Source organism: Tympanuchus pallidicinctus, unplaced genomic scaffold, assembly GCF_026119805.1.
Source record: "Tympanuchus pallidicinctus isolate F22 unplaced genomic scaffold, pur_lepc_1.0 scaffold26, whole genome shotgun sequence".
NCBI classification, from domain to species: Eukaryota; Metazoa; Chordata; class Aves; order Galliformes; family Phasianidae; genus Tympanuchus; species Tympanuchus pallidicinctus.
Window position 1 is genome coordinate 12,261,105 of NW_026294743.1, and position 16,945 is coordinate 12,278,049.

At 41.6% G+C, this 16,945-nt stretch overlaps 1 protein-coding gene across 2 annotated transcripts in view; it reads right to left on the reverse strand.

The window, feature by feature from the left end:
• Positions 1-16,871, reverse strand: part of PDGFC (platelet derived growth factor C) — a 111,671-nt gene extending 94,800 nt beyond the window's left edge. The window contains exon 1 of one of the 2 annotated variants that reach the window (XM_052690405.1): positions 16,399-16,871. In XM_052690405.1, the coding sequence (XP_052546365.1) occupies positions 16,399-16,516 (118 nt within the window). In that variant the 5' untranslated portion in view covers positions 16,517-16,871. The remainder of the gene's footprint in view (positions 1-16,398) is intronic. The other variant, XM_052690404.1, reaches the window with a different exon arrangement.
• Positions 16,872-16,945: the final 74 nt, after the last annotated feature.

Here is a 16,945-nt window from a genome sequence, read left to right on the forward strand (position 1 = left end):
CCACCAATGCCATAACTCACTGTACATTTTTCCAGGACCAAAACATTGTTAGTTCGACATAGGGCCTCTGGTCCTGTCTGGAGGCCCTAGGTACAGGGGAACTAACATCCCCTGTCACACCACAAACCGTCCTAGTGCCAGGTCTTTTTCTTCAGGTGGCTCGGGCATCGTAGCTCAAGTTACCTGAGGAGGCTTTTTCCTTCTATTAGGGACTATAAAGTCCTCTAAATTCCAAGCTCTTGTTGGTACTTGTCAAATTATTCGTACTCCTGATCTTTTGGCAATATTTTGAAATTTCTGATCATCTTCTGGTTGTTTCCAAAATTGAAGTAAAGTATGATTAGGCTGCTGATCAATCTTGGCAAAGGCCACCCAGACTGTATTAGATCATTATACATTTGATTCCAGGACACTGGTATGGGGCCTGACTGGAGTGCCCAGGGGCAGGCTTTTCTGGTTTCAATAACTGGGAGAACCTCGTCTCCTTCTACCACCCTAATAATAATTGTTCTTAGGTGCTCTGTTTCCCCCAGATCAGCTACCAGCTGGGCAGCCTTTTGTACAGCGGCCTCAGAGGTCAACAGGGGCTTCAGTATTGAAGCTAAGGTTCCATAAAGGTGGGAAGGAGCCTGTTGTAAAATCCCTTCCCACAACGTTGAGACAGCACCAATTCACAACATTTAGGAGCACTGATAGCCTCACACCGACCACTTAAACTTTTTTTTTCCTGCAAATGATGATTCCAGGGGTTACAGGACTGTTTACAAACAGAAGTTATTCAAGCTCCCCTTCCTTCTCTTGTTAGCCCATCCATCCATAAATACACATCTGATCGTTTCTGAAAGAAATCTTTTTGGCAGGTGCAAGACGCCGACCTTTCTCACCAAAAATCAACACTGTCTGGATCACACCCTTTTCCTTCCAGGCTCAGTTTATTTAAACACAACATTATTTACAGTTTTTTTGTTTTTTTTTTAAAAAAAGCAAGTCTCCAAGTCTCACGCACATAAAACACAACAAAAGAAAAAATGCCATCAAGAACAAGAAGCAGAATTAATTAAAGCTAAAGCTTCTTTTTTGTTGTTTTTGTTTTGTTTTGTTTTTTAAGAGCCTTAAAATGGTTCCCCTTGAATTTATTTTTCTTCATTTTCCTTCTCCCAGCATCTTACCACAGGAATGCACTTGTTTTCCACAACTCCCTCTTTAACCAAACCACCCACTGACTTTTATGGTCATTTGCTGCATCACAACTAGGAGACAGCTTGCAATCCCAAATGAAGTCAGGCTCAAAATGGCCCTTCTTTTGAGAGATCAGAAATGAAGAACAATCTGCTCGAAGTTCTTGTTACTTTCACATAAGTAAATATAGTTTGAAAACATAATATAGAGAGTTAGACCAAGTGTCCTCCTATTTATCTAGAAACTCTGTTGTGCAGCAGCTCTCAGTGCTCACTGTGGAAAAAAAAAACAAAAACAAGTAGTGTTTGGACCAAAATTTTTCAAGTAAATAGTTTACCCTCTCATAGAGCTTCCCTGCAGCCCTACAAATTGCCATTACAATCCACAAAAACTGCCTCCCCATTATTTATGAATATAGACACTCAACTATAACCAATGCTCTTGAAAGGGGGCATAACACTGTGTTTCTGATATTTCATAATTGTTCAGTGTTTTATTTTGTTGGTTTTTTTTTTTTTTTAAATTTTTATTTTACAAAATATGTACATTTACAACAACAGTTCTCTAAGCAGAGCTCCTCATCCCTTGCAAGTCATTAACAGTTAAAGGAAGGAAAGAAGTCTTGGTGAGAACCTTGTTTCTTCTTAGAACTATTTCAGGAAATACTAAATTACTCTTTTTTCTTAAGTGCCAGGAATAACAAGAAGACAAAACATGGTTACACTAAATCTACTTTTTCACCAAGGTATCATTGTTTGTTGTCTCTTACTGCCCCAAGTGGCAATGTAAGCGTGTGCCAATAAAGATGACCCACAATTTTCAGATAGAGAAATATTTTTCTGTTGACATACTTTTTTTATTTTTATTTCCTCCCCCCCAGTACTTGGATCCTGATTTTTAAAGCTTATCATTTGCTCTAAACAACGAAAACCATTGGGACGAAGCTGTCTCTTTAAACTGCTCTTAAAAGACAAGCAATTCAAAAGGCCATGTCCAACATTTTGATTTTGGTGCACAAAGAGACAATGGAGGAAAAAATGAAAATTGCTCACGTTGAGAATCTAACCAGCTTAGGAGTCTGCCTCTTTTTCTGTGCTTCACCAGACTTATAAACACATTACATGACAGCAAGTCTCAGTATAAACAGTAAGAGACAAAAGTATTGGTTTCTCTCTACTTCCTGGATAAGAACTCTCTGATTAACATCAAGTGAAAGAAAACGGCACAGGATTCATTTCTTCCTCTAAAAATTCTCCACTCAAGTTGATCATTATGGACTAATAACTACAATGCCCATGTCACAGAATCACAGAAACACCAAGGTAGGAAAAGACCTACAAGATCACCCAGTCCAACCACCCACCCATCACCAATAGCTCTCGCTAAACCATGTCCCTCAACATGAAATCCAAACGTTCCTTGAACACCTCCTGGGTTGGTGACTCCACCACCTCCCTGGGCAGCCCATTCCAGTGCCTGACACTCTTTCAGAGAAGTAGTATTTCCTGATGTCCAGCCTGAATCTCCCCTGCCGTAGCTTGAAGCCATTCCCCCTGGTCCTATCACTGATGACACGAGAGAAGAGGCCGACCCCCAGCTCACTACACCCTCCCTTCAGGAAGTTATAGAGAGCAATGAGGGCTCCCCTGAGCCTCCTCTTCTCCAGGCTGAACATTCCCAGCTCCTTCAGCCTCTCCTCATCAGCCCTGTGTTCCAGACCCCTCACCAGCTTTGTTGCCCTTCTTTGAACCTGCTGCGGGGCCTCAATGTCATTCTTGCAGTGAGGGGCCCAAAACTCACCTGAGGTGCAGCCTACCAGAGCTGACTACAGGGGAACAATCACTGCCCTGCTCCTGCTGGCAACACCGCTCCTGATGCAAGCCAGGATGCCATTGGCATTCTTGGCCACCTGGGCTTCAATGTCTTGCCAACATAGAGCATCCTCAGGAGACCATTGGAAGCTTGTGTACCAAAAGTTCAGCAAGACTTATCTGTTCAAAGAGCAACAGTCAAACAAAGAACAGAGTCTCAAAAGGAGTTCTCAGCTTCCCATGCCATAGAAAAACAAGCTAAGCCACTATTTTTCACTCTACGTGAAAACTAGATTGTAGCCTTTGCTGTTTTCGGCTTCATCTCCTTATGGTGACAAATTTCCCAACTCTCCTTTTCAGTACCCTTACTAATGTACTAATCAGCTGATAGGTCTAATAGACTTGTAAAGTAAAAGTTATTCGTGCACAACATTAGGAAAAAACGTTCAACCACATTTGGGAATCAACATTCAGCCTTCTACTTGTAACAAAAGGGATAGATAGATAGAAAGACAGATTCTAATGCACTGTAAATTTTTTTTTTTTTATCCAAAAGATAGCTTTCAACACTGATTTCCACATCTGTCTGTCTCAATTTTCAGCATATACTGCTTCTCTGTGCTATAATGCATCCAACAACGCTCAGCTATCCTGCAAACTACAGAAGAGACCGTTTTCTTCAGATAAGAAAGCAATTCATATCCTGTAACTGAATTTTATAGCTAGACAGGAACAACCACCGTGGCAAACATGCATACAATTGCTGAGCTTATTTAATTTCATGTTTTATGAATGTAATCAAAAGTCTGAAAAAGAAGTCACCTTGCTAGATGTTTCATTTTTCCAGGCTTTGATTAATGACAGTGGATTTATCTTGCAGATGTGCATCTCCTAGTAATGAGAACCAATTTCTTCCCAAGTTCAGGGCAACTCCTTATACACTGAGGAAACTTCTTGGGTGCGTCAATGAAAAGCTCCTCATTATATCTTTGTGTCTTTGACACCTACCCAAAGTGCTGTCATTAGACAAATATAGGGGAGTAGAGGTAGTGAATACACTGTTAGTCTTTGTAGTTAAGTGAGGAGAAAGTCCAATAAACTACTACTGCATAGGATAGAGTGCACTACATTAAACAGCACTGTTAATGCTGCCTTCATATTAATGATTTGACTAAAGTGGGGATGGAAGAAAATTAAATGCAATCATAAATATTAATTACTTTACCAAATCTTTGTAAAGTGGACTTCAAAGCAATGAATATTCTGAAAGCAAAGATGGAAAGGAGATAATGTAACCGAAAAATCAGTGTGACTAAACTGTGACTAACATCTAACACCAATGTACTGTTGTGTATGACACTGTATTGCCAACATAAGTCTGTACATACACACATACAAAAAAAGGTGCTCTGACTTATAAGATCATTCATTAAAAGAACAACAACTGTCTTCTGAGATCCTATAGAGAGGCAGGAGTACAGGGTTCAGAGATAAATAGCTACTCTATTCCACGTTCAGTAGCAACATCTGGGTGCAGATGCAAATTCCAGAACAAAATGGCATGAACCAGGCGCAGCACACAGATGAGATGGTATATCGTTGTGTCTCTGCAGATCATACTGGCCACATCCAAACTACAGGCTGGGTATGAATCCACAGATTCAACAGCCTCTGCTGCTTGCAATTAAATAGATGTAAGAACAGCTGACATGTAGAAGACCAGGAAAGAATCCTTTCTTCCATAATATTGGAAAATGAGAGTGAAATAGAAACACTACTTGTCGTTACTTAGCATTACTTGATCTTCACCTACACATACATACAAGCTTACTATTTAGCCCATAAACAACTTCATTTATTGTTTTGAGGATCTGTTTAATATAATGTTAAACCACTTTTAATACAGTCTAAATAGTTTCAGATCCAATATTTTCACTGCTTGTCTATGTCAACCAAAAACAAGAGATGGCTGCTGTTAAAACTACAAGGAATATGTTATTTTCTGAAATTCAAATGCTGAACGTAAAGATTAATAAATACTTCCCGAAAATGAAAAAAAGCTGAACAAGTCAATTTAACCTGAGAATATTACCTCAATTAAAAGAACAAAAACAAACAAACATTAAGCACCCACATACATAAAAATGTCAGAACAAACCACATACAAGTGCACATAACTATAAATTCAAGTAATTAAAGACCATCCATTAAGCAACTGCTGCTAGGAATGAATGCTTTGCTGTTGCCATTTTCCATAAGAAAACTGAACACCTACGGCGAAACATTTAAAACACTTTCTAATGAATCAGAATCAGTAACAAGATAAGGGATTTTCTGTGTTTATTTAAAATACCAAGCAAGAGAAATCAGCTTTATGCATGGCCATTATTCCAGCCCTGACCCAGTACTTTCAGTGGTAGCATTTTAGACTCAAGGAGAAGCTATAGATCCTGTAAAACTATCGGTTGGCATTAGACATGCCACAGCCACAGCATCAGTTTCTTTAAGGCAAAAGAACTCAAGCCAGGTCAAATTTTGGCAATGTAATTATGTAAAAAGCAGTTACACTGCAGAAACACATCACAGCTCTTTCACTTGGTATCATCACACAGCAATTCAAGCTTGATTAGTGGGACAAAGCAGTTCTATGATTCTTACCAATAAAGCAAGCACAAAGTTTAAAAATGTGAAGTAGAAATATAAACACAACAACACAAAATCATCTTTCCAGCTGCAAGCAACAAGTTTGCAAAGCAGACAAATAATGAAATAAGAGAGCTTTCTTTACTTTTATACTCCAGAGTCCCAAAGTGTGCCACGCTCGATCTACTAGGTGAGATTGCAAGTAACCACAGTGCTTTCTCTCAAGAAGAAAATGAACTCAAAACCCCTTTTCCAGCCCTGGTTAAATTCATTTCAGAACAGCCACATTCCCACCCCCACACTGCTTCTTGCAGATACTGAAAATCAGTTATAAAGTAGCAATCTCCAGTTAAAAAATAAATAAATCAACAACATTAAATAAAAGTGGCCATTCCAACAACTCGTAACAGTCATCACATGGTCAGCAGATCAAAGGAGGTGATCCTGTCCCTCTACTCTACGCTGGTGAGATCTCACCTGGACTCTTTGTCCAGATGTGGGTCTCTGACTAAATGAGTTGGGTGTCTTGGTAATAAGGGATGTTGAAAAGGTGGAGAATCTGAATGCCTTCTTTGCATCAGTTTTTAATGCTAAGACTAGCCCTCAGGAATCCCAGACCCTGGAATTAGAAGAAAGAGTCTGGGTAAATTAAGACTTTTCCTTTGGTCAAGGTGGATCTTGTCATCTAGGAAAAATCAATGCGCACAAATCCATGGGCCCTGACAGGATGCACCCATATGTACTGAGAGAACTGGCAGAGGCGACTGCTGAACTGTTCTTTATCATCTTTGAAAGGTCTTGGTAAGTTGGAAAGGTGACTGAAGATTGGAGGATATCCAGTGTTGCTCTAGTCTTCAAAAAAGGCAAGAAGGAGGATCTGGGAAACTATAGGACAGTCAGCCTCACTTCCGTCCCTGGAAAGGTGATGGAATAGCTTGTTCTAGATGCCATCTCTAAGAAATTGGAAGACAAGAAGGTTATAATGAGTAGTCAGCATGGGTTCACCAGGAGGAGGTCATGCTCTACCAACCTCTTATGATGTCATCATCATAGATGTCTAGCCTTCTACGATGCCATCACTGACTGGGACTGATGATAAAAACCTGAGAGGGTTGGCTGACAGACCTGAAGGCTGTGCTGCCATTCAACAAGACCTGGGCAGATTGAAGAGCTGGGCAGGGAGGAACCTGATGAGGTTTAACAAGAGTAAGTGTAGAGTCTTGCATGTGGGGAGGAATAACTGCATGCATCTATACAGGTTAGGAGAGGAGACCTGCTGGAGAGGAGCTCTGCAGAGAAGGACCTAATGGACAACAGGTTGGCCACGAGCCAGAAATGTGCCCTTGTGGCCAAAAAGGCCAATGATACCCTGGGGTGCATTAAAAACAGCATGGCCAGCTGGTTGAGAGAAGTGATTCTCCCCCTCTACTCTGCCCTGGTGAGGCCACATTTAGACTGCTGCATCCAATTCTGGGCTGCTCCATTCAAAAATGACAAGGATCTCCTACGAAAAGCAGGCCACAAAGATGATTAAAGGGCTGGTGCATTTTCCATGTGAGGAAAGGCTGAGTAATCCGGGTCTGTTCAGCCAGGGAAGAGAAGACTGAGATGGGATCTGACAAACATTTATAAATATCTAAAAGAAGGCGGGAGGCAAATAGATGAGACCAGGCTCTAATAGGTGATGCATAGCAATGGGATAAAGAATAACGGCCTAAAACTTGAACATAGAAAGTACCATACTAACATGCAAAAGAACTTCTTTATGGGGGTGGGTGACAAAGCACTGGAACAGGTTGCCCAGAGAGTCGTCTTTGATAGAGATATTCAAGACTATCTGGACAGCTACCTGTGTGACCTATTGTAGGGAACCTTCTTTAGCAGTGGGGTTGGACTCAATGATCTCTTGAGGTCCCTTCCAACCCCTGTTGTTCTGTAATGGCGCAAGAAGCATGAATCTGTTGGAGTGTGTCCAAAGGAGGGCCACAAAAATATCCAAGGGAAGAAGCACCTTCCCTGCAACAGCCGACTGAGACAGCTGGGGCTGTTCAATTTGGAGCAGAGAAGGCTATATGCTGACCTGAGAGTCGCCTTTCAGTGTCTGAAGGGGAGCTAAAAGAAGAAAGTGGAGAGACTCTTTAGCAGGGTTCGTTGTTGTGATAGGACAAGGGGAAATGGCTTCAAACTAAAAGAGGAGAGACTTTGATTGGATATAAGGGAGAAGTTTTTTACAATAAGAGTGGTAAAGCACTGGAACAAGTCCAGAGAGTAGATGCCCCATCCCTGGAGACATTCAAGGTCAGACTGGACAAGGCTCTGAGCACCTGAGCTGTAGGCATCCCTGTTCATTGCAAAGCAGTTGGACTTAAATGGCATTTAAAGTCTTTTCTAACTCAAAAGAGTCTATGATTTTAATCCATTAAGGAACTTATGAGCATAAGTGAAAAGATGTACTGTTCTCCAAAATATTCAGATCCTTAGCACTAACAATATCACTCATCACAAATTCAGTCTCCACAAGAAGTAACTACAAGGCTGAATCAGCACTTCAAGCAAATACTTTGTGAATTCCTATATCAGCACATATCACAGGAAAAACAGAGACTGATTAGTAGAAGTTTTTAGAGAAATTAGAGTTGCAGATCCTAAGCTGAATATAGATGTGCCATGCTCCCAGGGGTCAGGCATAAATTCTATGCAATGCTGATGTACATAAAAATACACACCTTCATTACATTTGAAAGGACCAGAAGGTGAGAACAACACAGAATCAGAAGAGCAGAAAATCACTTCACTGAGAGTTATTTCACATTTCAAGAGCACATGTGTATTATTCTTATAAAACACACATTTGTGTATTCTTACAAAGCAGCCAAAGGCTACTAGCTATCAATCCTTCTAAACACAGAACAGATTGTATTATCTGGTGACAGATCTGACTGATTTTAATATTTGGAGAGAAACTTCACAAATGATTGGCTGGAGGGATGAGTAGGAGACATTCCTTCTAGTAGACGGATTTTAAAATAAATATGTGAAACTCTGGAGAGGTTGGAATGACGAAAGTATCTAGCAAAGAGATGAATCAGGAAGATACCCAGTGAGGGAGTCAGTGGACTTTCCCATAATCATCAAACATGGGATGGAAACAAACAAGTTAGAATGGCAACGTGTGATGCTGAAAACTACCTTCCTTTTTCCCCTCCCAAGGGAAATATCTGAAGGAGATAGAAGGAATATGTCCACTTACCACAGAGACTGAAAAGCTATCTTTGTGGATGAGACTTACACTAGAAATAAGAGTACAACTATTCCTGTAAGTTGTTAAAGACGAGGTAGTAAATGCTAATGAAAAAAAAAGCATGATTTTTTATTATTATTTTTTTGCAATCTTCCTGCAAAACAAAGAAAAGACCACATCCAACAAGAACCCTGCATAATTTTAAGTATTAGCCTTTAGGTAAGGTCAGATATAACAGTTTCTCCTTGTAAGTAGAATTACTCTACTACTAGAAACTAGTAGTAGAGTACTACTAGTAGAATCACTCTACTCTAGACAAGTAATCTCCTTGTCTAGAAATCAGTTTATTTTGAAGTCATTGCTTGTTAGCTCTCAGTTACAGGGCTTTACTTCACTTTCAGGTCTACCATAATAATGAGCAAGAGACATATTTACAGGTATGAATCTCCTTGCGTAACATCAGACACCCTACACAGTAAGACACTTGAAGCCTTGAGATGTATTTTTGAGAGGTAGTCTATTGTAACGTTTTTGAAGTACAAAGTGCCAATAATATGAACACTGTGAACATGAGTGTTTTACAATTTACACTGCACCATGAATCATTCATCTGATTCACCTTGTAAAGGACTACATAAATACAAAATGTCCAAGGAAGTTAATTTTACAGTCAGATTATTTTGGACTGTACACATACACAGGTAGCTTCATACACGTACAGTCAATTGCAACTAATGCCAAACTTTAGCAAGGTTGTTTTCATTCTGAAATTATTTTCACCTTTTAGTCCATGAAGAATTGCAAGTAGCTGAAGTTACATTGGCAACAGTGGAGCTGAGCAGCCACATCTCATGACAAAGAAGGCACCTGCAGTAGCTGACACCAACACCTCTTCACCAAACTCACAAAGTTCTCCCTATGTAAGCTCACATTTACACTGACGTATATAAGTAATTGTAGATAGCACTTTATTACACCAAAAAAAAAAGCTATTTATCCTCTTTTGCATTCCACTTTCTGAAAGAATAATGAGATGAGTCATAAGGGTTTTCAGTTGATGTGCCACAGGTATGACTCTCAGTGCTTAAATTTGGTCCAACATAAGTTTCCGTAACAGAGTTTTAACTTGGATCAGAGTTGCTGCTGTTCCATACAAACCTATTAATATGAATAGAACACACAGCCAAAACGGTTGCTTTGTAATTAGTTCAGGCATGTTTAAATCCAGAAGGGAAACTGTTTTAATTTATCTCCCCCTGGAACACTACAAAGTTCCACTACAGCTTTACAGTGTAACCACGCATATCGAGAAAGGGCCTTCATTTACCTAGAAAAAGGATCGAATTATGCTATTGAATTGTTCTTCTATTTCTCCGCTCCACTCTGAATGCACTGAAATGTTTGAAAACACTGTTCCTGAGAATGTGCCATCTATAGTGTCAAAGACATTTTGGCAGAAAAAGAAAGTCTTGTTGAGGGCAAAATTCAGTCAAGACGACTGTAAAACTTAATCCACACCTTCGAATTTGGACTGAATATCCATCACTTAAACATCTTGTAAATGACCCAATTTGTTTACATGGCCCTGTAGATTTTTAATGGCTTTTCCATAAAGAGGTTATTGCATCCATTCCTTTTATTTTGTTTGAGAGCATTTGAATAAGCCCCAGAACCACAAGCAAGTGAAACAGACTCTCTGCAGATGGAAGTGGCCTCATATAATTCACCACTACCGGTAGAAGAGTCAGAACAACACTTTCTGTTTGGAAATACCTTCACACACAGCAGAAGAATTTCCTGTGCCATATGTCTTCTTAAAATGTTCAACTATTGTATAAAATGAGTTCTGGTTTCCTGTCCATCAGAGGAAGAACACGAAACCACTTGGACTTGAGCTCCCCATTGCTTTCAATGAATGTGAAGGCACTCAGGTGGTTACACAGTGAGGTACATCAAGGCAAGGAGAACAAACAATAATAGCAGTAGTCCAACAATAAATAAATAACCCAAACTTATCAGTTGTTCTACCTGCTATCATGCCCTGGTTCATCCAACACAGCTCCAAAAATAGAGTTTAACAAAAATACTGGACAACTGCTTTTTCTGGAAAAGACCATAGCCAAAGACTCAAATCAGCAATATTACTCTTCATTTCACAAAGTAGAAGCTCTTCCAGCAAACTCGTTTCCCCTCACTTAATGTGTTTCAAACAAATGATACTTAAAAAGCAACAGAGAGATTAAAAGGACCAGACTGACGTGGACGGTATGGCAGGAGTGTCTCCAAGTACTATTTATTAATTTTTATTTATTTTTTTTTTACTCTTCAATTATAACATTCCCTGCTATTTTACACCCAGACTTCTCTTTGACACAGATCTAGGGCTTTGCTAATAAGTGCTAAACCAAATTAATTCTCTAAGGGTGTGCTGCCACTAGAAAAAAACAAAACCAAGGTAAGTTGTTACCGGTTGCTACTCCCTTCCAACTCTCATTCTCATCAGTATAAAAGGAGGCATCTATATGGTAGCACTTGAACATTTTCCTATTTCACGAGCAAAGCTTTTCCTGCTTGTAATAGACATAAGAGGATAATTCATATTCTCTTATCCCAGCTCCAAATTACTTGCATATGAAAACACTTAGCCTGGAAAAGAGAAGGATCTGTGGAGACCTGAGTGTGGCCTTTCAGTATCTGAAGGAGGGCTATATGAAGGAAGGGGACATTCTTTGTCAGGATTAATTGCTGCAATAGGACAAGTGGAAACGGTTTCAAGCTAAAAGAGAGGAGATGTAGATTGGATACAAGGAAAAGAGTTTTTAAGAGCAGTGAAGCAGTGGAACAGGTTGCCCAGAGAGGTGGTGACTGCTCCATCCCTGGAGACATCCAACATCAGGCCAAATGGGGCTCTGAGCAACTCGATCTAGCTGTGGGTGCCCCTGTTTATTCCAAGGGGGTTGGACTAGATGGCCTTTAAAGTCCCTTACACCTCAAAAGATTCTACGATTCCATGACTAGAGAACAAGTGGCACCCAACACACCAAAAGACTTTCAAATCTTTAAGGTTGGAAAAGATCACTAGGCTTATCTAGTCCAACTGCCAAACCATCACCACTAAAACTAGTACCTAGCTGCCACATCCCTTGGAAACCTCCGAGATGGTGACTCCACTACTTCCCTTGGAAGTTCCAATGCCTTACCACTTCTTCTGAAAAACAAAACAAAACAAAAAAACCTTCTTGCATTGCATTTTATTGCAGTGTTGAAGAACTTCTCTAATTTGTCATAATCACAAGTCAAAAGAGGATGTGGTGTACTTCTTCACTTTCCAGGAAAAGAGCTTTAAAGTGTTTCAAAACAAGTGTTGGATTAAACAGAAATATATTAATCTTAGCACAAGTTGCATCACTATCATGTTTCCTTTTAGATGACACGTTCATATTTTGTTCTTCCTTTTCTTCTCAAAACAAATGAGATTTCTGCCACCCAGCAGTAATTAGGCTGTACCAGCAGTTGTTAATTCAGCTGGACTCAGCAGAAGCAGCATTGCTTCCCATTGCTTTGAAGTAGGTTCTTTTGTCAGAGACAATCTTGCAGTCACATTAATGCACTTAATAAAAGCACTGACATTGTCACCTCCAAGAATTGGATGACCTGCATCCAATCAACAGCATCAACATACTTCAAGTGTTGCAAGCCCAAGTTAAATGATCTTCACCAGTAGTTTCATATCATGACTCTGTCCTTATCCATGGATTAGCTCCAAGCTCCTTCAAAGATGCACAAACAGGGAAATCCTCTAGATGATTACGATGGGACATGTAAGGCCAGGCACTACCTAAGGAGAAGACAGAAGCCATTTCTGTCCTTTTGACACTGCTCAATTCCACCTGCTCTCACCAAGTCTTCCCGAGACTGGTCTGAGATGAACAAGTCTTCAATTCCAGCTTGTCACTTTTCTTTTTGCTTAAATGACACAATCCTTCCCTTTCCAAAAGATTTAAGAAATACATTACGGAGTGATCTATGATCAGATCTTTAATACTAAGGGTTTCTATTCAAAAGCATAAAAAAGAAATCACTTAAAGAAAATGAAGAGCTATCGAAAGATTGGCAAATTACCTATGCTGCAGAAATGACAGAAGTCTAATGAAGACTATGGTTTTCTAGAATTTGCTTCAGCAACTTTATTCATCACTGTTCACTGATCCTTCCTTCTCCTCCCTTCAGCACTGGTGAGGCCAGATCTCTGTGTAGTGAGGGTGCCAGAATTGGACAAGAAAGACTTTGGAAAGCCACCAAGATGATAGAGGGTTCAGAGCACTTGTCCTGTGAGGAGAGGCTGAGAGAGCTGGGGCTGCTCAGCCTGGAGAAGAAGGGGCTCAGGGGGATCTCATCCACGTGTACCAAATACCCAAAGGGAGGTTGCAAAGGCAACGGAAACAGATTCTTTTCAGCACAAAATGGAAAAGATCGCCATAAATAAGCATAAACACTTATCATATCTTCCCTGAAATAGCCAAGGAAGAATAATTTAGTTTCTCCTACCAGCTCACGCTGCAATTAAATCCAACCTAAACTAACAGTGTCACTAAGCAAATGCACTCAGGCCACTAGAGTTAAGTCATTCTCATTAAATACTCCACCAAAAGCTCCCTCAGACACTGTTGAAACTACAGAAACAAGCTGAAGGTATTATTATAGAAAAATAGTATAGAAAAGTATAATGAGAAGTACACAGAACATTAACAGAAAGAAGAAACAAGTAAGCCATCCGAGCAACCAAATTCAGTATGCAAGAGATTGAGTTTTGCTCTCCCAAAGGAAACTGAGGTGCCTTTCTTTTGACTCCTTGTTACAGTACGGAAAAATGGTAAGAAATACATCAGTCATAAGAAAACTGACAAAGCCATCTATATCTGAAGATCCATTCAAGCATAATCTTTTTTCCAGCATAACAAAGTATTGTCAAAATTAAATCCATTTAAATAAATGGGAGCCATCACTACATGCACCACTTGCTACTAGTTCCATCTCCAGAAAATGGTTGTATAAACATCTTTGATCCTTCAGATGAGTATTTACTCAGTTGAGATGAAAACACTGAAGATACGATTCCTCCCCCACCCCCCCAAGAAAATCACAAACTCCTTTAATGTTAAATGGAGTTCACAAATAAATCTTTTCTTAAGGAAAACCTGACCATCACAGAGGTCCAGCAAAAAATGACATAGCTGTAAGTCATTTCAAATGGAGCTATACCAGCCTTGCAAGGCCCATCACACGGAGCTCCTAGGAGCTAATAGCCAAAGGCTGTGTTCTAAGAATACCTAATTCACAGATACAAAGAAGTACTTTCCCTAGGAAATTACCACCTAAAATGTCCCCCTGTAGAAACAGGGGTTCTTAAATACTCTCCCATTTCACAAATAAACCCAATTGAGTCCAACTGCAATTCTGACATTAACACTCATTTAGCAATTAAAAAAAAAACCCTCCACTTACTAAAAGGAAAGTCCGTAAGCAATTGCTTACCTTCTGTAACACAAGCAGTCCCACTGATTTAACAATTGGTCATAGACATGCAGTATCACCTTGACCCACCATCTGCATCATCCACACACAGAGGGGAGTAACACTGTAATCCACGCTGCATCAGAACTACTTGGCCACGCAGCAGTTTCACAAGTAGAGTTTTTATTCGTAGATTGCGTGAGTGAAAAAGCTCTCTCTCTGCTGACCAACGATTATTTGGCACACGAACAGCAATATCTCATTCTCCAACTCCAGGCAGCTTTTAACCTGCCTCTAGCTAAAAGCTATACAATCTTTAAGTTGCAGCAGAGTGTAAAAAACCACTCTAATTAAACCAAGTAAGAACTGGTTTGACCAGTGTTGCTGATCCCCCAAATAATTAAAATCAGGGAAGAAAAAAGTCAGGAGTTGGTACTTAGTTGCACTTAAGCTTGTACTCATTTTTGAGAAAAGTTTTGCAACTGAACAACTAGAGAACGGATTTCAAGTAAACAACATCAAGGACCTGGATTGTTTTAAGTATAAACTACCAGAGAATACAGTTCCACAGCACTGAAATCTCCTGGATTCGCACTTACTATAAGAGGCACTGACTGTACCTCACAGCATGCCAAATCGCACTGCAAACCAGTTGAAGCCTGACCCAAGGCAGCTGCACTTCGGCTGCACGTGAAGAGAATTCATCTTATGCTGTCACGTATTCTTAGGTCCACTTACACAAGTTCTGTTTGCACGATCCACCTCTCACACCTCTCTGCTGGATCCCTGCCATTGTACGGTGCCCTGCATTAACAAGCACTACTATGGAAAACCGACCCCGCAGCAGGTTTTGAGCTAACAAAGTTGAAGCAGAACAATGGCATCTGGGCATCCTGCTGCAATCATACAGATTGCACAGACTATGGCACAGAAGTACCAGATTTTTGTCTATTAGTGCCAAGCTCCTTCTCCTCACAAAGCGGTGCCCTAAATTCTCCAGATGTCAGGTAAGCCAGGAAGGAGCAGAGGGAGCAATTTCTCCTCTCACACAGAGCAGATAATTTCCTGTACTGTGCACAGAGTCTGATTGGCTTCCTGTCAGAGCAGTGGGTCCCGGGGTCTTTTGATCACTTTCCTCCGGCCCTCCACAACTGCTCTGATTAGAGATTGATCCCCGCGCCGCGCTTTGATCAGCAGTGCTGGCAGTCCGCAGGTGCCATACATCATCACATTAGCGGGCCACAGCAGTGTGCATCTCTCATGCTGTGCTCACCAGCACTTTATGGATCCTGCCAGCACACAGAACGCTTGCTGAGCTCCCCATCTTTTCTTTCTATTAGAGAGATGACGTAGAATTCTTTTATCAGGGGAGTCCCAAGTTCAAAGCTGACTAAATCACGTTAGTCTTAAAGCTGCATTTTTGCCCTATTTCATTACAGCACGCAGGAGTTTGAGAGCTCCCAGCTTCTCCTTTTGTGCCGCTCTGTGCTCAGGCATAGAGCTCGTTCTAGCTGACGCGCAAAGGACTTTTTTCCCCCTTTTTCCCTCCTTACGTGAAGCACCACGGTTTCTGTAAGCACATGCTAACGGCCCAAACTTCAGATACCGTGCACCACGCGTGGTTTCATGCAGCACATAACGCATCAGCTTGCAAAACACTTTTTAAAAAATGACTTCGCAACAGCAGATCAAGAGGAAAGGCGCTTAGAAATCTGAATAATTTAAATCACATGGAGTTCAGAGGCTAAGCAAATTACACACCCCGGAGCCGCCCGCGCTGAATGAAAGGAGCCTTTCTCCAGCCCCGCGCAGCCCCGGCCCAGGGGGACTCCCGTCTGAGAGTTCTCCAAACACTTCAGGTACACATGAAAGTTGGAAGTAATTCCCTCTTCCTCCGCGGGATCAGCCCTCTTCCAGCCCGCCCCGCACACCCCTCACCCACGCACGGCCCCGGCCCCCCCCCCCGGCGGCCCCTCTGCGCGGGGGGCTCCGCGCCCGCCCCGCCGTTACCGTTCTGTTCCTTAGCGCCGGGGAAGGCGAACTTGCTGCCGAGGTCGGACTCCGCGACGGCCCCGTGCCTCCGTCCGGCCAGGGCGGATGTCAGCAGGAGCAGCCCGAGGAGGAGCATTGGGCCGGCGGGGCGAGGGGCTGCGGCGGAGCAGGCGCTGGCGGAGCGGCACCGAGGCCCGGGCGTCTCTCAGCGCCGCCAGGGGAGCAGGCAGCACTGAGCCTGCTCTGGCAGCGGAGAATTGCAGGGTAGTTTCCACATAATCCCATCCAAAACTTTTTCCTAGAGCCCTTGTCTGCTTCTTCAGCTTTTGTTTTTCTTGGGGCTTTTTTTTTTTTTTTTTCTTAAAAAAAAAAAAAAAAAAAAAAAAAAAAAAAAAAAAAAAAGGATCAAAGCAGGATCTGGACTCAGACCAGCTTCTCGAGGACTAAACAATCCGGGCCGTGCCGGGCGGGGGCCGGGATTGCTGCTGCAGGCGCGGGGCCGCCGGGGGCGTGCGGGCGGCCGGTGCCGCGGAGCAGCGCGCACCTGTCAGCCAGCCGGCCGCCC